Raw genomic sequence first — 20,325 nt, forward strand, 5'->3', positions numbered from 1 at the left:
AGAATCACAGAATCATCCAGGTTGGAAAAGCCCTTGAAGCTCCTCCAGTCCAACCATGAACCTCACCCTGACCGTTCCCAACTCCACCAGATCCCTCAGCGCTGGCTCAACCCGACTCTTCAACCCCTCCAGGGATGGGGACTCCCCCCCTGCCCTGGGCAGCCCATTCCAACGCCCAACAACCCCTTCTGCAAAGAAATCCTTCCTAAGAGCCAGTCTGACCCTGCCCTGGCGCAGCTTGAGGCCATTCCCTCTTGTCCTGGTGCTGGTTCCTTGGCTCAAGAGACTCATCCCCCCTCTCTGCACCCTCCTTTCAGGGAGTTGTAGAGGGCCAGGAGCTCTCCCCTCAGCCTCCTCTTCTCCAGACTAAACCCCCCCAGTTCCCTCAGCCGCTCCCCATCAGACCTGTGCTCCAGACCCTGCACCAGCTCCGTTGCCCTTCTCTGGACACGCTCGAGTCATTCAATGGCCTTTTTGGAGTGAGGGACCCAAAACTGAACCCACTCATCAAGGGGCGGCCTCCCCAGTGCCGAGCACAGGGGTGAGATCCCTTCCCTGTCCCTGCTGGCCACGCTATTGCTGATACAAGCCAGGATGCCATTGGCCAGTGATGGGTTATGTTAGTGAAGAGGTTGCACACCTCCTCCTCTGGGCTTTGCTGAATGAATGCACCCACTGACTAACGCATCATGTGCTCACATAGTCCCGCTGGGGGATCCAAAACTTCACAGACCTTCTCTTGGCCTTGAAACTAGAAGCGAGCAATAGCCTGCTTCCTTGGGGGAAACTGGGGCATGCAGGCTCCCTTTTGCTGTTGGGTCTTACCATGGGTAATAGCCTGAGTATCTGACTAAGCATTGTGCTCCAGTTAGTAAGAAATACAGCGTTACAGACAGCGTAGTGGGTTTTTTCTAGTGTCCATGCAAAAGCAACGTGGACAGGCCGAGTATTTCACTCGGCTGCGTAGCAGCTCCCTCAGCTTCGACTGGAATGTCTAATCAATGACTTCAAGCAGCCACTTAAGGACTGCAATAAAATCTCTGCTTCTAGAGAAGCAATCTCTTGGTGATAAGCCTGAATACGGCGCTCTGCGGAGGAGCGAGTAGGAGGGCAGATTGGGCAGTCAAGCCCTTGCTGGCCCACTTGACTAAAGTGGCATTTCTGTTGCTGCTTGTTTTCAGTAGCTGGCTTGGAGCAGCAAAACTGCCCGTGCTGAGGCTGAGCAGCCGCGTGGCCTTGGCGGGGAAGAGCTGCTGCTCTTGGGAACGTGGGAGATCCCTGGGCGTGTTCGAAGCAATAGAACTCTGGTTTCCAAAAAGCAAATGGATTTCTCCAAGCTGGATGTGCTAGTTTCCTTCTTGTGATCTTTGCAACGGACGTGGGCTCGTTCATGGTGATAGCTGTTGCTGAATCTTGGCTTTGGAAGTCTAATTTTCTTTTCTTTTCCCCCTTGTCTAGCCAGCGTTCCCTGTGCTGCTGCTGTTGAGAAGATCTGCCGTCCCCGGCAGCCCCGTGTGCGGCGCACCTCTTCGTTAGACACCATCGTGGGCTCGTACCTGTTGGGACAGTGGCCAAGGGAAGCTGAAGGAGCTTCCACTTCGTGCATGAATGACAAAGCTACCCAGGTATAACCACCTGCAGACCGCCCTTGGGGTCTCTGGGCCAGGAGAGGGCTGCAGAACTGAAAGGAGCTGTGTAAACTGGGGGTGAACTGGGAAGGCATTAAATTTCCATCCGTCCAGCTGCAACTTTCTAGGAAGGCTTTTTTTCCCCTTTTGCTTCTCAGCTTCAATTGATTCCACTTTGGTGCAGAGTTAGAATTTCCTTGGCCTTGTTTGGAGGCAGATGGCCTCTGGCTTGCTTCTCCAGTACTGGCTCACTGCTACTTTTTTTTTTTTTCCTGGCTTGCAGTTCTGGGCCAAGTCCTTATACAACGCTCGCGGGCTGTGTGCCACACGCTGCGAGAAGTCAGGGGTGCTCCCGCAGAAGGGCTCACTAGCAGGAACAGCACAGCTCTCCACTGTAGCATGGAAGAGCTCCAGACCTCGAGGAACTCTTAGCAACCTGTAAATATTACTGTATGGCAGCAAATAGTGCTCGCCTATCTGCAGAGGTGGAAGAATTTAGAGGGATAAGAGCATCCGTTTGCTTAAGTTGTTTATTTAGTGCATTCAATCTCTGTTACCTTGCTGTTTGATCTTTGCTGTTCAACAGTTTATTACTGGGCTGTTTGCAGGAAATTCTCAATTGGATTCCAACTTCCATTGTCCTTTCCCAAAGTATTCTTGCCTGGTTTTGTTTCAGTTCTAGTGCCCAAGAGTGCTGCTGAGGGCAGAGGGCATGCTGAAAAGGAAGGGAGAGAATTTGTCTAGCTTTATTTCTGAGTGAGGGAAGCACACTCTTCCTTTCTGTCTTCATCAGCCATAGTGGGAACACTTAACCCTGGTGTTTTGGGGCTAATTAGTTTTTCTTGCTTGTGGCCCTTTTGGGGAAAGGGTGGGAGAAGAGGGGCACCTCCTTCTTCCTGGAATGGAAGGTACCATTATGTTAATCCAGACTCTGCTGAGCATGGAGCTGATTGCTCCTCTCTGCAGTGAATAGGCCAGGAGTGCCACAGGCTTTCATAGGTTATCTGCAAGTGTCTTGCAAATGCTAATTTTACCTTGCAACATGCCTGTGAAATGAGCAGCCATCTCCACTGTTCACATGCAAACACCTCTCTGTGTCAAATGACTTGTCTGTTGAAAGGCTGGGAATAAAGTCCTGGGTTCTAGACTGCCCTAGGTATTCACAAAAGTATTAACAAAATATTCCTCATTGTAACCTGCAGGATTCAGCCTGAAAGGATGGAAGGAGTGACATAATAGTTACCAAACTTGGGACTTTCTCTGCTAGCCAGTACATGTTTATTCCCTCCTTATTCAGCTACTGATCAGCTGTTTTGCAGAGCTCTGTAGATTTACTATCATAAGGTGGTTAAGTGATACAACTGCAGGTGCTCAGCGTGGGGGTGAGGGTGGCAGCACTGTACATGATTGGAGCTTGTGGCTTTATCTTGCTGTGCAAAGCAGGTTTTTTTTCTCTCCTTTTTCTGAGGAAGCGGTTTTGCCGCAGTTAGTACAAAAGGTTCTGTAATTTCCTTCTGCCTTGACAGTCTGCCTGTGAGAGGTGTGACGCGTATGCGCTCTTCATTTTCAGGCCTTCCTATTGCAAACAGCGTCTTTTCTTCCTTTTTAGGCCCTAGATTTTTGTGAGCACCAGTGCAGTGCTCTGGATACCAGAGCAATAGTCTGTCTCAAACGGGGCTCAGAAGGCTTCCAGTGACACGAGGAGAGTTTCTGTCACGTCCTGCAAAGCAGGACTGTTCTTAGCAGCTGGAGTTCAGCTTCCCACAGACTTGCTGTTGCAGTAATGTGGGATAGGGCTGTGGTGTTGTCTTAGACCTTTGCCTCTTCTTATGTGCATGATCTGCTGGGATATAAAATGACAAAATGTTTTAGGATAATGGCCAAATAATGATGTTTGAGTTGTTTAGGAGAGAATATTGGAGGTAGGAAATGAGATCAGATGTGCCACGCGCTGACAGGTTGGTCTTTGCCGTAGGATTTCCTATTGCTCTGGGCTGTTCCTCTGCTCTGGCACAGTCCGGGGTAGCACGGGGAGGGCTGCGACCTCAGCCTCAGCGGGACCTCGGAGGTGGCTCAGGCTGAATGGATTTCTTCTTTCAGATCAAACTGAACGCTGTAAATTGAATCAAATAACTTCTGTGCCACGATGTCTGCTGCTTACAGGCACTGCGAAATGGAGACCTGGACAGCAAATGGTTTAGCTGTAGGGAATGCAGCGTGCTCTGCTTAGAGTGGTGTGTCTAAGGAGGGGTTTCATTCAGAGCCTGCTCAGTCAGGAGAGGGTTGGATTTCAGCCTAGAAATCACCTGTATCCCTTTACAGACAGGAAACCTGGTACCTCTAGGTAACTTGCCTTGTTCCTTTGGTTCAAATAGACTTTAAAACCTGTTTTGAGAGAAGAGGCTTCTGTCATCCCTGTGACTCAACAGGGTTGTTTAAAACAGCTGCTGTTCTTGCAGTAGCCTCTGGGGAGATCAGTTAAGCTGCTTGGAAAGGAACTGTTCTCAGGCCCTTGCACCTTCTGGCAGGCCGTCACTGAGGATGGAGGAGGGAAGTATCATCCAAAGCCTCCCACAGAAATGGCAGACAGCAGTGACACAGGGTGAGCGTTCTGAGCAGCACTGAAATGTGATGTTGGGAAAAAATGATGGCTGGTCTTGAAAATGATGTGCCCTGGGACTGTTAGGATCCTGGAGTCTCTGCCGAGAGGGCTGAGTTCAGTGGAAGGAAGTTCACACCCTTTGCTGATCAGATTAACAGCCCCTTCTGATTTCCATTGATATTCAAACTGTAGCTGTTGCTTGGAAAACAGCTGTGTAACGTGGTGCTGAGGCTGTTTTTCTGCATGAAGAGAGTCAGCTGAGAACTGCCAGCCCTCTGCAGACGGAGGGACGTGAGCTGGAGAGGCAGCTGGGTTTTCCAGCGCTCCGGCAGCAGTCAGTCTGCAGGCCAACCTCTGGTTTTGGTTACGCCTCTGAACTCCGATACGGGAGCCTGAGGTCTCAGAAGCAAGTTGTGTGTTCTCACAGTTGGGTGAGGCTTTTCCTCTCGGTACTGCTGCTCTGTACAATGAGTGCCTGAAACCCTGCGTCACCGCTCATCAGACGGGAGCCTGTGCAAGCAGCGCAGGGGGCGGTTGCGGTTGTTTCTCCGGAGTAATGGTTTGGGTGCCCTTTATCTTGCCGGGTACTTGTGGTGATAAAGCCACTGACTTCTGGGCAAGTCTCTTGCCATGTAGGTCTGTGAGGTCCAGTTTCCTGATAGGCAGAAATCTGGCCAAAATGACTTTATTTTGGCAAATAATAAATAGATGGCTATCTCTTAATGCACATTACTGAGCGTTGTATTAATGGGGGGAGACTGGAAGAGGACTGTGAACAGACAGTAGTTGATTGCTTATTCTTAGGACTCTACCACCAGTCTCTAAACCAGTAAATGTTGTGATTATTCTCAGCCGTGTTTCTCATCACTTCAGACTCCAGTGTCCTGGCATGACGCGGAAGTGGGGAAAGCCAGCTCCAGTGCTCACAAGCGTTCTGCTTCTTGGGGTAGCACAGATCACCGCAGAGAGGTAAAACAGACCACTCCCAATGCTCGAGCAAGATCTGTGTTAGTTGCTCACGTACAGGATGCTCCTGCTTGCATGGGAGGGGAGTGGGAGGACAGGACGCTGTTGAAGATGAGACCTTAGCCCTTGTTCTCATCCCTAACACTCTGTGATTCGACTAAAGACTGATCTTGTTGGCTTCCTGTAGCAGGCAGCTATTGTAAAGTAGCTCCGCTGAAACTCAGCACCTTGCTCGTCGGTGTGGTGGCCGATGTGGGTCCCAGGAGGACCTGGCTCCTCACGCTCTGTAGGTGGAGGATAACCCAGACCCACTAGAGGAAGGGCGGTGGCCACGTTGCAGCGGGGGAGTTTGTGACGAGGCCTTGCGAGTGCTTCTGGTCCATCCTTTGAGAGGTGGCCAGAGCCGCTGCTTGCGTGATTGAAACCGACTCTATTTTGGCACTTCCTTGTGGGTTGGGAGAGAGGGGGAGGAGAGAGAGAGAGAGAGACAAGACATGATCCTTTTTGGTGGAGGTGTGTTGGCTTGTCTGGTTCTGTAGCTGAAACTTTGTTTGCTAGATTGCCAAACTGAAGCAACAGCTCCAGCGAACAAAGCTAAATGGCAGAAGTGGCAAAGAAAAGGAGAAGAGCTCCCCGCTCCAGGGGGACCATGCTGTCCTTGCATCGCTCAGGGTACGTTCACGTCTCCCCCTGCTCTGCTGTCACCGTATGTCCTAGGGAGGTGGAGAGCAAACTCCTCTGGGCAGGTGTCCAAGCTGTTCACAGACTCCTGCTCTCATGCCTGAGAAGGGAGAATTTTTTTTTTTCTTCTCTTCTCTCACCTCTTCAACGTGTCCTTGTGCTTTGATCTGCAGTTAGTGACTCTGCTGTCAGTCTTCTCCCATCAGCCTCCTGGAAGGCTTTGGCTGAGCCCTGGAGAGCTGTGGGAACAGGATGTAACTGCTGAGTTTGTGCAGATATAACTCTTAATTTTGATTCTGGATTGTTACAGGACTCTCCTTCAGGCTTCCTTTCTCCGTCTCCCATTTTGAGGCTCAGCCCCTGCTTGCATAGGAGCCTGGAAGGGCTAAACCAGGAACTGGAGGAAGCGTTTGTGAAGGAACAGGGAGATGAAGAGCTTTGGCGGGTAAGCAAAGGCCACAACATTGCCCTGAATCTTCTGAGTGATCTCAGCCTGTATCTGTTCTTGGCCGTGGGGACAGTCTCTTGTGTCTCGTTTTAGTTAGTTCCAGTTGTGTAACTGTCTAAATTGGGTCACATGGCTGCTGGCTTCCCTCTTTAAAACTTGCTGGTGCTCTGAGGGATCAGCCAGTAGCAATCTCGGGATAGATGACACCTCACTGACAGCTTTAAGACACTTAGACTGGCATTCAGAGGCTACTTTGTCCCGTGCAGATGTGGCAGAAGCGTGATCCCAGATGGCTTAGGAACTGCAGCACGTTAGAGATCCGGAAGGGCTGATGACCTGGTTGCAGAAGCTGCCTCGCTCCCTGCGGTGGAGGCTCTGCCCCTGTCTGCATCCAGCACCCCAGGGAGCTGGACCTTGAGCTGCAACTGCTGTCAAACCTATTCTCTTGTGACAGGGGTTTCTTGCTCCTCTAAGACTTTGCTTCTTCCCCAGATACTGGATGTGCCAGATGGCCACAGGGCTCCCGCGCCTGCCCAGAGAGGCTCTGGAGATACGTCCATCACTCTGGAGCCCAGCAGTGGCAGCTGTAGCAGCCTCTCTCTTTCTCCTTCCCCCTCCGTGCCTCTCCACCTTTCTCCGCACACCCCAGGGAGACTGGCAGCAGAAGAGCCCTCCTCTGCAGCAGACGAGGGGCAGCCAGATCCAAAGGAGAAAGGTAAACACTGAAAGCAGAGGCGCTGGGAGGTCGGGGAGACAAAGGGGACCAGGGCTACGAAAACCACAGTGCCCACGTCTGCCTGCTGGGCTGGAAGCTGCAGCTGAGATGGGAGAGAGGGTCTCAGCTAAACTGTAGTGGACTTCTAAAACTCCAGTAATTACCCTCCAGGTGGGTGGTTTCCAGTATAAGATGGAGGATGTGAGCTGGGAACTACACAGATGAAATGCCACAAGCTTTGGGGTATTGTAGCCTGCAGCCCTCAGAGTCTAGAAGAGCATGTCTGGTGTTGAGTTAGTGCTTTTGAATTCTTTTTAAAATTTCTCAACAAGTATCTTTTTCCTGCTAGAGGAGGGCAGCCCTTCACCAGTCCTGGCCTTTGCTTCTTCTCCTCGACCCAACCACAGCTACATGTTTAAACGGGAACCTCCTGAGGGATGTGAGAAGGTCCGGGCCTTTGAAGAAGCTTCGTAAGTATGAGGAGTTGTTGGCAGAAGAGAACTCGTGTGAGGTTGGTCCTGTGGGAGGATGCTGGAGTGGGGGCAGCTGAGGCTTCTCTTGCTGCAATTGCCACCCCTACCCTGTTTTAAAAGTAGGGAGCAGCCTCTGGGAAAACACTCCCAGGAAAAATGTGGCTACTCAGACCCTGATGAGAGCTGAAAGCTGGAATTGCAAACCCTCAGCAGCTCTCGGAAGGATCCTGTGATTCCTCGCCCTTCCCAGGCAGAGGGTTTTCCTCAGCCAGCAGAGCCCTTGAGGAGAAGGGGTGGTTCTCCTATAAAAAATGTGCTTCCAAAACAGGAGGTTGCAGAGAGGTGGGGATGAGTCTCTTGAGCCAAGGAACCAGCGGCAGGCCAAGAGGGAATGGCCTCAAGCTGCACCAGGGCAGGGTCAGACTGGCTCTTAGGAAGGATTTCTTTGCAGAAGGGGTTGTTGGGCGTTGGAATGGGCTGCCCAGGGCAGGGGGGGAGTCCCCATCCCTGGAGGGATTGAAGAGTTGGGTTGAGCCAGCGCTGAGGGATCTGGTGGAGTTGGGAACGGTCAGGGTGAGGTTCATGGTGGGGCTGGAGGAGCTTCAAGGGCTTTTCCAACCGAGATGATTCTCTGAAAACAAAACTGGCTCCTCGTGCTGCTCTGTACCTGAGGAGCGATCCAGCTCCCGGGGGCAGTTCAGCTCTTAGTCGGGCTCTTTGCAGAGTGCCCAACTCCAGGGTTTTCCCGGTGGCTGCCTGCTGCCCTTGGCCGCGTCCGTTCCTAATCCTGCCCGCTCCGTCTCTCTCCTTCAGCTCCCCCAGCCCCGATCAGCCCTTCCGGCCTTCCTGCCCTGATAAGAACAAAGTGCACTTCAACCCCACCGGTTCTGCCTTCTGCCCCGTCAGCCTGGTGAAGCCTCTCTTCCCAAACGTTGGCTTCCTCTTCCGGGGTTTTCCGCCTCCTTCCAGCCCTGGCCCGGGCCCGTTTCCATCCTGCCAGCCCCCCGCCCCCAGCCCGTTCCTCGGGGTGCGGAAGGACGCTGCGGTAGACGGCTTCAGCGAGGTCTCCAAGTCTCCTTCGCTGAATTACGAACACTGGAAGCGCGGCCAGCCCGACGAGAGCGTCGTCTTCCACAGCTCTCTGGTGGTGTGAAGCCTTTGGGAAAGCTCAGCCAGCAACAGCAGCTCTGGCTCCTCAGCGTGTCTCTGCCAGCCTGGGGAGACTTTAGTGCCTTGAAGTTGGGACATGACAGCCAAGAGGCGGCTCTGGAATTGCAAACCACAGCAGTCTTCCTCCCGAGGACAACAGAAACTGTGAAATACGGCGTGCCACAGGACTCCTCACTGCTGGAGGGGCTTGTTTCTCTGAGCCTCCCCTGTTCAAAGCACTTTCCTGTGTTGAATTGTCTTTGTTTCCTGTGTGATTGTTTCGCTGGTGAAGAGCAGCCGGGTGCTGCTGCGGGGGAGCAGAGGCAAACTCCTGCTCTGTGGCTCTGGGAACAAGGTTGAGCTGGGAGAATTCAGGTCCGGGGGGGAGGTCTGTGGCACCACTGCAGCTGTCTGGGATTGCTGAACCCTGGGGAGTGGGAAGGGGGGAGAAGGGACATGTAGGGCAGCTGCCCCTGGGTGTATCGGAGTAGAAAACGTTGTGTAGCTGCGCTGTGAAGACGGCTCATCGCCCTCGGAGCACAGAGAGGGCTGGCGAGCAGCAGCTCCCTCTCCGTGCCTCCCCTGGCCACCTTCACCCCTCGAAACAAGCCCAGAGCTTTAAGAAGGCCGGTGCTCAATGGGGGGGGATGTGGGTGGCTGAACGCAGCTGCCACAGATCCGTGCTCTGGAAAGGGGTGACCAGGGGTAAGGGTGGAGACAGGAGCTGCCTCTCTGCTCTCCCCGCCTGTGGGCAAAGGTCTCCCAGGAGCCTGTGGGAATGGAGGGAAAAGTGGCAGTGCAGGAAGGGCCCTGCTCGAGGGCGGGGGGGTGCTGCTGTAGAGAAACTACCCGCTGCTTTCCAGCCCAGAGCTCCCAGGCCAGCGCTGGCTCCCTGGGGGTGGAGGGATAGATGGAGGGATGGGAGAGAAGGGAGGGAGGGAGGGAGGGATGGATGGGAAGGAGGGATGGATGGATGGGAGAGAAGAAGGGATGGATGGATGGATGGATGGATGGATGGATGGATGAGCCTGGGACCCTGCTGGAGGCTCTAGGGGGTGTGCACAGCTGTGACCGCAGCTGGCCCAGAGCCTGAAGCTCTGCCGTCTCCAGCAGCGCTGCCCCGGCGCGAGGCCTCGGGAGGTGACGCGATACCACGGGAACATGGATTGTAAAAGCCTCTTGACAACAAAAGTATTTGATTTTTGTGTTCTGTTGCAAAGGCTCGGGGTTGTATTGAAGAAGCCTATTTTCTTGTATCTGATGTAGAAACTCTATTTTCTTCCAAAGACACTATTTTTGCAGCTGTTTGAAGTTTGTATTTTATGTATGTTTTGCAAAGCTTAAAGGAGGAATGTTTAGCTTTGGAGTTCCTGTCTTATGTCTAGAGGGTTGGTTGTTGTTGTTTATTTTTTGCAGATGCTGGTATTGCCAGTTAAAAGGAAACAAAATAAATATTTCAAGCATCCAAAGTACTTCTTGGGGATTTAATACGCATCGAGTCTAAAGTGGAGTCGGGAGGGAGTTCAGCAGATGCTGAAGCCGTTTTACGGCGGGCGGGCGGCGGGACCTGCGCGGCGCCGCGGGCGACCCTGCCCTCTGCGCATGCGCGCCCCTGCCCGAGTCGCTCAGGCGACGGCGGGAACGCCAACCAAGTACCGCCCGTTAGCTCCGCCCCCGGCCGTGCAGCCAATCACCGCCCTCCACATCGGGTTACGTCACCGCAATAGCCGTGCGCAGCGAAGGTCCCTAGGCTGGAGCTGCCCTGCGCGCTGCCTGATCCGAGGGGCGCTCCGCGGCTGTGACCGCGGCCGAACCGCGGCGGGGACGGCCCCGGTGTGTCCCCGGAAGGTCTCGGTGTGCCTCTCCCGCCCGTCGCGCTGCCGGAGCCGCCGCGGGGCGGAGAACTCCTCCCCGCGGCGGCTCCGGCGGCGCGGAGGGCGGGCCTGACGGGCCCTGAGCGGCGGGCGGGCGCAGGCCGGGGCGTATGAGGCCGCCCGCTCCGCCGCCGGCCGCGCTGCGGGATGCGGTGCTGGACGTGGCCCCGGCGCTGAGCGGCCGCGCCGCTGCCATGGGAGCGAGCGCGAACGGCGCGGCACTGCCCGAGCGGCTCCGCCTGCCCGTCTGCTTCCTCGGCGTCTTCGCCTGCTACTTCTACTACGGCATCCTGCAGGAGAGCATGTGAGCGCCGCCCCGGCGACGGGGGGACGGGGCGGGGGGAGCGGGTGGCCGCTCTCGCTGCGGGCCCCGGCGCGGTCACGGCCCCGAGGAGCCTTCCCCGGGTTGGGGCCCGCCCGGTGTCTCAGCGCGCCCAGGGGCTGCTGCTCCAGGCCGGGCCCCGCCGCTGATGTCAGCGTGTCCCGTTCTTGCAGCACGCGGGGACGGTACGGGGAAGGCGCCAAGCAGGAGAAGTTCAAGTACGCCCTGACCCTGGTGTTCATCCAGTGCGTGATCAACGCCGCCTTCGCCAAGCTCTGTGAGTCGGGTCTCGGGGAGCTGCCGGGGCGCCCGGGGGTCCCGCTGCCCGGGGAATGCGGCGGGTCAGGGCGATTTAGCCCTCAGAGGGGTCAGTTGCCGCCATCCTCACGGCGGAGCGTCACCATCGCAGAATCATCTGGGTTGGAAAAGCCCTTGAAGCTCCTCCAGCCCCACCATGAACCTCACCCTGACCGTTCCCAACTCCACCAGATCCCTCAGCGCTGGCTCAACCCGACTCTTCAACCCCTCCAGGGATGGGGACTCCCCCCCTGCCCTGGGCAGCCCATTCCAACGCCCAACAACCCCTTCTGCAAAGAAATACTTCCTAAGAGCCAGTCTGACCCTGCCCTGGCGCAGCTTGAGGCCATTCCCTCTTGTCCTGGCGCTTGTTCCTTGGGTCAAGAGACTCCTCCCCCCTCTCTGCACCCTCCTTTCAGGGAGTTGCAGAGGGCCATGAGGTCTCCCCTCAGCCTCCTCTTCTCCAGACTAAACCCCCCCAGTTCCCTCAGCCGCTCCCCATCAGACCTGTGCTCCAGACCCTGCACCAGCTCCGTTGCCCTTCTCTGGACACGCTCGAGTCATTCAATGGCCTTTTTGGGGTGAGGGACCCAAAACTGAACCCACTCATCGAGAGGTGGCCTCACAAATTGAGGTGCAGTCGATTGTCCCTCGTGCCTCTGGTGACATCCCGAAGGTGCTTCACGCTGGCAGCGGCTGTTCGCAGCTCTCCTGACCTTCGTCTTCTCTGTTTGCCTTCCAGTGATCCATTTTTTCGATGCTGTCAAAGCGGATCGCACCCGGAGCTGGCTGTACGCCGCCTGCTCACTCTCATACCTGGGCGCGATGGTTTCCAGCAACTCAGCTCTGCAGTTCGTCAGCTACCCGACTCAGGTGGAGTGGGGCGAGGGGGAGGCAGCGTTACCGTACCCCCCTAACGCTGGGGGTGCCCCAAAAACGGGCACTGTGCTGAGGAAGTCAATGCTGCAGAAGAAACGACGTGGAGAGAAACTGCGATTTTGACACTTGGTTTTTTTTGTAGCTGCTGTCGTGGGGCCGTGTCAGTGGGTTTCAGTCAGCACAGGGCAGGGTTAAGAGAGCTCAAACTGTTCCAGAAAGGGAATAGCAATCTCTAGAAATCAGGGGAATTTTCTAATTGGGAGTTGGTGCTAATGTTGGAGGCCTTGAGATGATTCTGAAGCCTTCACTGTTAATTTTAGCAGTTGCCCAGTGCTGGGGTTTTTTGCCTTCTTTTTGTGAAGCACCTGCTGTGTTTTATTGGAGGGGTGTGTCAGGGTGCTCTGACCCGTACGATCACCCTCCTGCGGCCGCCTTGCTCTGGTTGGAGGCAGGTGATTATACGCAGGGAGTTAACACAGTTTTTCTTTTACAGGTCCTCGGCAAATCTTGTAAGCCCATTCCAGGTGAGCAAATTTCACGTTTCTTCTTGTACGTTTGCGTGGATTTCTCGTGTCCTCAACGAGGATCTCAGTTGTCAAAACGGCACCTTTGCCGCGGGAAGAACACGTGGTGTTTTGTTCTGTTGGGCCAAGTGAAAATCCCCTGAGAGGGTTTTGGGAGCGGTTTTCTGATGTTGCTTCTTTACAGTCATGCTTTTAGGCGTGACTTTGCTGCGGAAGAAGTACCCACCGGCCAAGTATCTCTGCGTCCTCTTGATAGTCGCAGGCGTGGCTCTGTTTCTCTACAAACCGAAGAAGGGGGCTGGGAGCGACGACCACGTCTTTGGCTACGGAGAGCTGCTGCTGGTGAGCGCCGCCCGCGCACGCATCACCCGGCGGGGGCGAGGAGGAACGGGCGGTTCCGACACCGAGAAGGCCGCGTCCTTTGTCCCTCAAGCGTCCCCTAAAGCTGGTGTGGAAGCGCTTGCGCAAGAGGGCAGCCGGGTTTGAGGGGTGTGCTCGTAAGCTGTGGTATGAGAGCGTGTGAGTGCACATGCACTGCTCTTAGTGTATGTTTTGAGGCCGTCTAATTGCTGTTTAATAGGTGATTGGGGTGTAAAAAAAGGGGGGAGAATGCTCAAGATCTTCCCCACAGAGAAGAAGTGAAGAGTGCAGGTTTTCTTGGCTGTCTCTTATCTCTGTCTCTTTTCTTAGCTGCTGTCGCTGACCTTGGACGGGCTGACTGGTGTCTCTCAGGACCACATGAGAGCTCACTACCAGACGGGCTCCAATCACATGATGCTGAACGTTAATCTCTGGTCCACCTTGTTCCTGGGGGCTGGTAAGGAAACCCGCCCGCCCCCCCCCCCGCAAAACCCACAGCCACCGCGCCCAGAGACTGACCCGGGACACCCCGCGGGGAGAGACGTTGTGTCCTGCCAGTCAGAGAGGGACCTGGGGGGGTTGATCGATAGCCGGCTGAACAGGAGCCAGCAGTGTGCCCGGGTGGCCAAGAAGGCCAATGGTATCCTGGCTTGTATCAGCAATAGCGTGGCCAGCAGGGACAGGGAAGGGATCTGACCCCTGTGCTTGGCACTGGTGAGGCCGCCCCTCGATGAGTGGGTTCAGTTTTGGGCCCCTCACCCCAAAAAGGCCATTGAATGACTTGAGCGTGTCCAGAGAAGGGCAACGGAGCTGGTGCAGGGTCTGGAGCACAGGTCTGATGGGGAGCGGCTGAGGGAACTGGGGGGGTTTAGTCTGGAGAAGAGGAGGCTGAGGGGAGAGCTCCTGGCCCTCTGCAACTCCCTGAAAGGAGGGTGCAGAGAGGGGGGAGGAGTCTCTTGAGCCAAGGAACCAGCGGCAGGACAAGAGGGAATGGCCTCAAGCTGCGCCAGGGCAGGGTCAGACTGGCTCTTAGGAAGGATTTCTTTGCAGAAGGGGCTGTTGGGCGTTGGAATGGGCTGCCCAGGGCAGGGGGGGAGTCCCCATCCCTGGAGGGGTTGAAGAGTCGGGTTGAGCCAGCGCTGAGGGATCTGGTGGAGTTGGGAACGGTCAGGGTGAGGTTCATGGTTGGACTGGAGGAGCTTCAGGGTCTTTTTCAACTGAGATAGTTCTGTGAAAACCGGGCCCAGAACACTTTTTGCCAATAGCTTTATAGTTTGGGTTGTTTTTTTCTTGTCGGTTGTGTGTGAGGAGCTGGCGTTGCTCGGTGTAGCTCTCCCGGTGCCCACTAGAGGACACCGCTCCACGCACAACGTGGCTGCCCAACCCCACGGGCTGGCCCCAGGCTCCGGCCCGAAGGCTCTCCTCTGCCGGGAGCAAACATGAAGCTTTCTGTGCCAATTAGGGAGTAGCACTTCTGATTAATTGCTAGGGACTGTTTTGTCAGAATTGGATCTGCAGTTAATGATTGCTTCCTTCATTAATTAACTAGGAAGGTGATCACTTTTTCTCCTGTTCTCTTTGTTTTCCACTGTGTAGGATGGAGTCTTTGCTTTTAGTAGCTCCTGTTGGGTTATGAATCACAGGATGGGTTGGGTTGGAAGGGACCTTAAAGTTCCAACCCCCTGCCCAGGGCAGGGATACCTTCCACTAGCCCAGGTTGCCCAAAGCCCCGCCCAACCTGGCCTTGAACCCTTCCAGGGAGGGGGAAGCCACAGCTTCTCTGGGCGACCTGTGCCAGGGCCTCATCACCCTCACAGGGAAGAATTTCTTCCTTAGATCTAATCTAAATCTCCCCTCTGTCAGTTTAAAACCGGTACCCCTCGTTCTATCCCTACACCCCCCCGATCAAGAGTCCCTCCCCCCTTTCCTGTAGCCCCTTTAAGCCCTGGGAGGCCGCTCTAAGGTCTCCCCGGAGCCTTCTCTTCTCCAGCTGAACCCCCCCAACTCTCTCAGCCTGTCCTCACAGGGGGGTGCTCCAGCCCCCCGAGCATCTTCGTGGCCTCCTCTGGCCCCGCTTGAGCAGGTCCGTGTCCTTCTGCTGTTGGTGTCCCCAGAGCTGGACACTCCAGGCAGGGTAAACTGAAATTATACTACATAGGCAGTGGCTGCTCAGGCTGCCTCTGGGCTTGTAATTCAGGCTTTTTATCTTGATCTTTCTTCCAGGGATACTGTTCACTGGAGAGCTCTGGGAGTTCTTGAGTTTTACGGAACGCTACCCCAGCATCATTTACAACATCCTGCTGTTTGGCCTGACGAGCGCGCTGGGTCAGGTAAATACAGAATCCCAGAATCATCTGGGTTGGAAAAGCCCTTGAAGCTCCTCCAGTCCAACCATGAACCTCACCCTGACCGTTCCCAACTCCACCAGATCCCCCAGCGCTGGCTCAACCCGACTCTTCAACCCCTCCAGGGATGGGGACTCCCCCCCTGCCCTGGGCAGCCCATTCCAACGCCCAACAACCCCTTCTGCAAAGAAATCCTTCCTAAGAGCCAGTCTGACCCTGCCCTGGCGCAGCTTGAGGCCATTCCCTCTTGGCCTGGCGCTGGTTCCTTGGCTCAAGAGACTCCTCCCCCCTCTCTGCACCCTCCTTTCAGGGAGTTGGAGAGGGCCATGAGGTCTCCCCTCAGCCTCCTCTTCTCCAGACTAAACCCCCCCAGTTCCCTCAGCCGCTCCCCATCACACCTGTGCTCCAGACCCTGCACCAGCTCCGTTGCCCTTCTCTGGACACGCTCGAGTCATTCAATGGCCTTTTTGGAGTGAGGGGCCAAATACACCTCCCTTGTCGTGCAGCCTTCCTGGGATGTGTTTGCCCAGCAGAGTGAGGCTGCTTCGCTTTCCGTCGCTTTGGCTGTTCCTTGCTTTCTGTACAGGCTGCCTTTGGGGTAAAACTGGTTTAAGTTTGTATGTAAATAATCCGGATTTGAAGTAAGATTCTTTCAGCTCTGGCTTGATGGCTTTTCACCTGAAAATATGACCCGTGTTGTACTTTTTTTTCAGTCAGAGTGACGAAAGGTGTCTTGTTTGGTTTTTACAGAGTTTTATTTTCATGACTGTGGTATACTTCGGACCTCTGACTTGCTCCATCATCACCACAACCCGCAAGTTCTTCACCATTTTAGCGTCCGTCATTCTGTTTGCCAACCCCATCAGTACCATGCAGTGGGTGGGGACAGTCCTGGTGTTCTTGGGTAAGTCTGGGAAGCGAAACACCTGAGGCCTGGCCCCTGTTAATAAAAGGAGAGCTGATAAAAGATGCTGGTCAAGAAAAAAATCTAATTTCATTAGAATACTCGTTGGAAGAGCATGTTAGTACCTCACCAGCACGGAAAAGGGGAAGGTGACTTCTACCAGATCTATGTGCTCCTTTCCCCCCACACTGGTTACGTCGCTGCCTCTGAGTGACCGTTAATAAATCGGTGCTGTTAAGCTGATTTTTCACAAAGTTCCTTGTTTTATGTTTGTAGAAAGAACATGAAGAAATTTTCTGTGCACATGGATTATTTTATCTCTTTGCAGGCCTTGGACTCGATGCCAAATTTGGGAAGGGAGTAAAGAAGACATCGCATTGAGGAAATGGTTGATCTCTGCAGTTGGAATGAACTTTTAATTTATTGTCTTGTACCTCAAAATCTGTTATGAAACTGGACTCAGGATAGGTAATCAGAAGGGGAGTGTCTGGATTCTTTTTGTTTTAGTTTTTTATTTCTAAATTGTCTTAAAAGTGTAATACTTTAGTTTTAACTGTAATTAAGCTTTTTTTTTTTTTTCTGTAATCAAAGCTGCATTACTAGATCCTAGCAGCAGGATGAAATTCTTGCCTTAACAGGAAAAAAACCTTCATATCTTTATTAAAGAAAAAGAGACAATGGCCACTTTTCCAGAACATTAATTTCAGTATTGCTGGCTGATCTTGGGGAGAAATGGCACACTTCTCTCCAAGGAGAGGACTAGTCGTAGAATTATGTTAGTTCTTTGGTGTGGCCTGGAAAGATCCCTGGATTAAAGGCCGGTGTTGAAGACCACCCTCTCTTCTGACTGCTCGTATGGTTTTTCCAGAACTGGGTTGGTGGAGCAGCCAGTTGGACGTTGTGCCGTTAAGGTCATGTGTGTGACCACCGAGATGTGTCACATCCTTCATCCCAGCCCTTCTAAACCAGAAGCAACTCTTGGCATATGTCAAAGTTTACAGGAAACCTGTTTAACCAGTGGGGCCCCAATGAATTCTTTTCATCCCCTCCGCTAATGAAGGAAGGGGACCCTCTGCTGCTAAAACCATGCCAAGGTTGTGTGACAACGGCTTCTAAACGTTGAAAGGGCCCTTGTTAATTAACCACCATCATGGTGAGCCTTCGAACACCCGCTCCTGGGCACAGGCTGGCTCCCCAGTGTTGTACGGGGAGGAGTTATTACCATAATGATGCCTTCAGAGTTGGAGAGCAAAATTCTCCAAAGAGCAAACTTTACACATGAAAGCATGTTTCTACCAGCTGTCGCTTGGTCTCCATCTGTTCTGTGGCTTTGGCCTTTTGCCCCTCCAGATGGGATCTTGATCTCTTTCCTGAGCGGCTGTTGCAAGTCTCTCTCTCTCTCCATCCCCTGCTTCCTCCACCCCTCCAGCGTTTCTTTACAAGTTTTTTGGCCTCAAATTTGGTTTTCATTAATCTTACTATCCTATAGTTCTACTCAAACAACACGTTTATTGCAAAATTAAACCTGAGGCTATTAAAGGGTTTTTCTCTGTCACCTTCACCTCTTTGCAAACTTCCATTGTCTTAAAGGTCAAGTGATAAGTAGCAAACAAACATGTTCTCAGTAGAGAAGCCTGAAGTAAAAGCTCCTGTGACTTAACTACTGCCTGACAAACACCATGCACTGGCATCTTCTGCCTTCCCTGAAGACAGTCACACTTCCCAGTATCTCTAAGGTAATGAATACTATTTCCATTTTATAAAAGGGAGCAGAGAAATTTCATGACTTGTTCATGAACACTGTGGCAGAGATAAGAATTATCTTCTGTGTGATTTAATCATAAAACTATCTTTGCTCTCTGTTTATAGGACTTGTATTCCTCTCTCTCAGCACTATCTTAAACTTAATCAATTCTCAAACTCAGCTACCAAAAGCAGCAGAAGTATTCTAGGCGAGCTCTCAATTCTATTAGTTTTGCAGACTTGTTTTCCCTTCTATTAAATTAGTAATCTAATGTAGGAATAGATCCAGCTCCCACATCACTGTGCAAATACAAACACCTGAAAAATGCATTATAAATAACTGACTCCCTCAACCATCCACTTCCTTGTGATAATCTTGGAATTTCTGTTCAAACATGTCGCCTGTTAAGAATATTTGAGTCATTGCTGTTACAAACTACTCTGTTCTAGCGAGTGTGCTACAAATCAAAAGGGAAATAGCTCTGTTTTGATTCCACAGAAGCAGAATTGTTTATTAGCAATAATTCTATACTGACTAAATCTCTTGAGAAAGTATATGATCAGAAACTACGGGAGTGAGATAGCAGCAGCCTTTCTCCGCTGTGCTGTCAGTCTGTTATCGGTGATCTCCTTTTTATTTACAGCATCTCAAGCCAAATTGCCTTTTCTGTGTACAGAGACTGCTCTTCTGAACTCTTCTCCCCCTTTTGCCCCAAGTCTAGGTGTAGCTTTACTGAGTCTTAAAGAAAAAAACACCAACCCCCCCCCCCAAAAAACACCAAAACCAAAAAAAAAACCCCACAAAAACAACCAAAAAACAAAGACTTTGTTAATTCTTTTCTTAACCACTGAAAAGAAGCCACTGTAGTTTCAAGGGAACTTCCTCAAAGCCCCAGGTCTGTCCCCTTGCCCACACTGCAGCAGCCTAGAGGACCAGCAGAAAGAATGAAGCTGGGAGCTTCCCAGGGTCTATTTTCTAAGCCAAGATCTGTCTTTACCAATATCTTCAACTTGTCTGTATTCAGAGCACAGATTTAAAGATCAGTCTGCCAAGAAGAAAGAAAATAAAGGAGATTTTTCTCTCTCCTGATTGCTGCAGACTCCCTTGACCCACTTTAGCTCTAAAGCCTGTTCCTGGTATTGCTCCAACTTGGTTCTTGCTGCACCTCTGACTCTTAGTCAATACGAATTTCTTAAAACAAAGGCAGCTTTTGTACCTACCTTGAGTCTGAATCCTTTGGATTTCCTTGGACAGCTTGCTGTCTTCTCTCCAGACCTCACGTACTGCGAGATCCCAGAGGAGGCTACAAAAGCAATTCAAGAAGCTATTTTCAAATCAGCACTGGCTTTTCTTGGACAGTTTTAACAACGCTGCCACAAAGCAGGTCCCCAGCACGGAGCTGCCGGGAGGATTGCTGTAATAACTCTCCCCAGTGACAGACTGGTTACCACATTTTGAGAAGCCTGCCTGGTGGCTTTTGGTATGTTGCTGCTCGAGTTCAGCTGTCTCTAAATAAAGACAAGTAAACTCCAAAGGAACTGGGTTAGGATCCAGTAAAGTTTTCATCTCCTGTGTTACTTTTTCCAATTAGAAATGGTAGCTCCTCTTCGAGGCATCTTTTGCAGAAGGATAATTTCGTTTAATAGTTTTTTGGCTTTGTTCTCTTTTTTTTTATAAACAGCTCAAGTGTCTTCAGAGGCAATGCTTGAATTTCTGGTGAAGTGTCAGGAAAGGCTTTCTGTCTTCAAGTAAGAGATTAGTAACCAACAAAGTGTTGACAGAACTTACTCTAGTTTATCTAGATACTGCATAACACCCAGGGTATGGCTGTGCAAAGGAATTCTTAACTACTGCTGGCAAGTTATATTTTGCTTACTCAAAGAAGGAAGTGTTCCGTGGTAGCATGTGCACCTGTAAACATTTTCGAGGTTTCAGGGAATTAAAGCACAGCGCCCAGGTTCTCCACCAACAGTCTGGGCTTCACCAGTTCTGCTATGACTCAGTTTGTCTCTCTGTTTTTTTTCCTAGACATTCTCCAGTTTATTAAAGGGTGCAAATCTAGTTAAATAAAAACCACTACCTTGTTCTTTTTAGTCCTGTGTGCTTGATCTGTCTGTCTTTCCCAGCTGTAAGCAAGCAATATTTTGTGATAATGCCATATTTTCCAAAATGAAAAGTTTTTGTAAAGTGTAAAACATCGCCATTCGCAGCCAAGATGGTGGGTGCTTTGAACACCCCCTGGGTAATGTTTGGAGTTTGGGTTGACTTGCCAAGGAGTTACTAAAGGGAACACCTGTGGTTTGCTCCTTCCTTCACAGAGGTGACTGGTCTTTCTCTGAGTAGAAGAGGAAGGGATATCAGTTGAGCAGGAGATTAGTTAATTAAGTGCCTTAGACAAAGCCCTGCAAGTGCAA

General features: G+C 52.3%; 2 protein-coding genes across 17 annotated transcripts in view; both read left to right on the top strand.

Annotated features, from left to right (window-relative positions):
* Nucleotides 1–10,131, top strand: part of FAM117A (family with sequence similarity 117 member A) — a 34,515-nt gene extending 24,384 nt beyond the window's left edge. For 12 of the 16 annotated variants that reach the window (XM_074892360.1, XM_074892362.1, XM_074892363.1 and 9 more), the window contains 7 exons: nt 1,459–1,625; nt 5,083–5,199; nt 5,755–5,868; nt 6,188–6,322; nt 6,818–7,040; nt 7,390–7,510; nt 8,327–10,131. In XM_074892360.1, coding sequence (XP_074748461.1) covers nt 1,605–1,625; nt 5,083–5,199; nt 5,755–5,868; nt 6,188–6,322; nt 6,818–7,040; nt 7,390–7,510; nt 8,327–8,666 — 1,071 coding nt within the window. In that variant the 5' untranslated portion in view covers nt 1,459–1,604 and the 3' untranslated portion in view covers nt 8,667–10,131. The remainder of the gene's footprint in view (nt 1–1,458; nt 1,626–5,082; nt 5,200–5,754; nt 5,869–6,187; nt 6,323–6,817; nt 7,041–7,389; nt 7,511–8,326) is intronic. The other 4 variants (XM_074892355.1, XM_074892348.1, XM_074892349.1 and 1 more) reach the window with 3 other exon arrangements.
* A 488-nt stretch (nt 10,132–10,619) lies between these two features.
* Nucleotides 10,620–20,004, top strand: SLC35B1 (solute carrier family 35 member B1). Its single transcript, XM_074891782.1, has 9 exons — nt 10,620–10,840; nt 11,032–11,135; nt 11,898–12,028; nt 12,528–12,558; nt 12,743–12,900; nt 13,249–13,375; nt 15,142–15,248; nt 16,014–16,167; nt 16,496–20,004. Exons 1-9 carry the CDS (start codon nt 10,647–10,649, stop codon nt 16,546–16,548), a joined length of 1,059 nt encoding a protein of 352 aa, XP_074747883.1. The 5' UTR covers nt 10,620–10,646; the 3' UTR covers nt 16,549–20,004.
* Nucleotides 20,005–20,325: the final 321 nt, after the last annotated feature.

The sequence above is a fragment of the Strix uralensis genome, chromosome 22 (genome assembly GCF_047716275.1).
Source record: "Strix uralensis isolate ZFMK-TIS-50842 chromosome 22, bStrUra1, whole genome shotgun sequence".
NCBI classification, from domain to species: domain Eukaryota; kingdom Metazoa; phylum Chordata; class Aves; order Strigiformes; family Strigidae; genus Strix; species Strix uralensis.

What these genes read in the sequence shown, in the direction of transcription:
- SLC35B1 (XM_074891782.1), top strand. Translation starts at nt 10,647, where the DNA reads ATGAGGCCGCCCGCTCCGCCGCCGGCCGCGCTGCGGGATGCGGTGCTG. An exon ending in TCGTCAGCTACCCGACTCAG is followed by an intron (nt 12,029 to 12,527) that starts GTGGAGTGGGGC and finishes TTTCTTTTACAG; the next exon opens with GTCCTCGGCAAATCTTGTAA. An exon ending in CACCTTGTTCCTGGGGGCTG is followed by an intron (nt 13,376 to 15,141) that starts GTAAGGAAACCC and finishes TCTTTCTTCCAG; the next exon opens with GGATACTGTTCACTGGAGAG.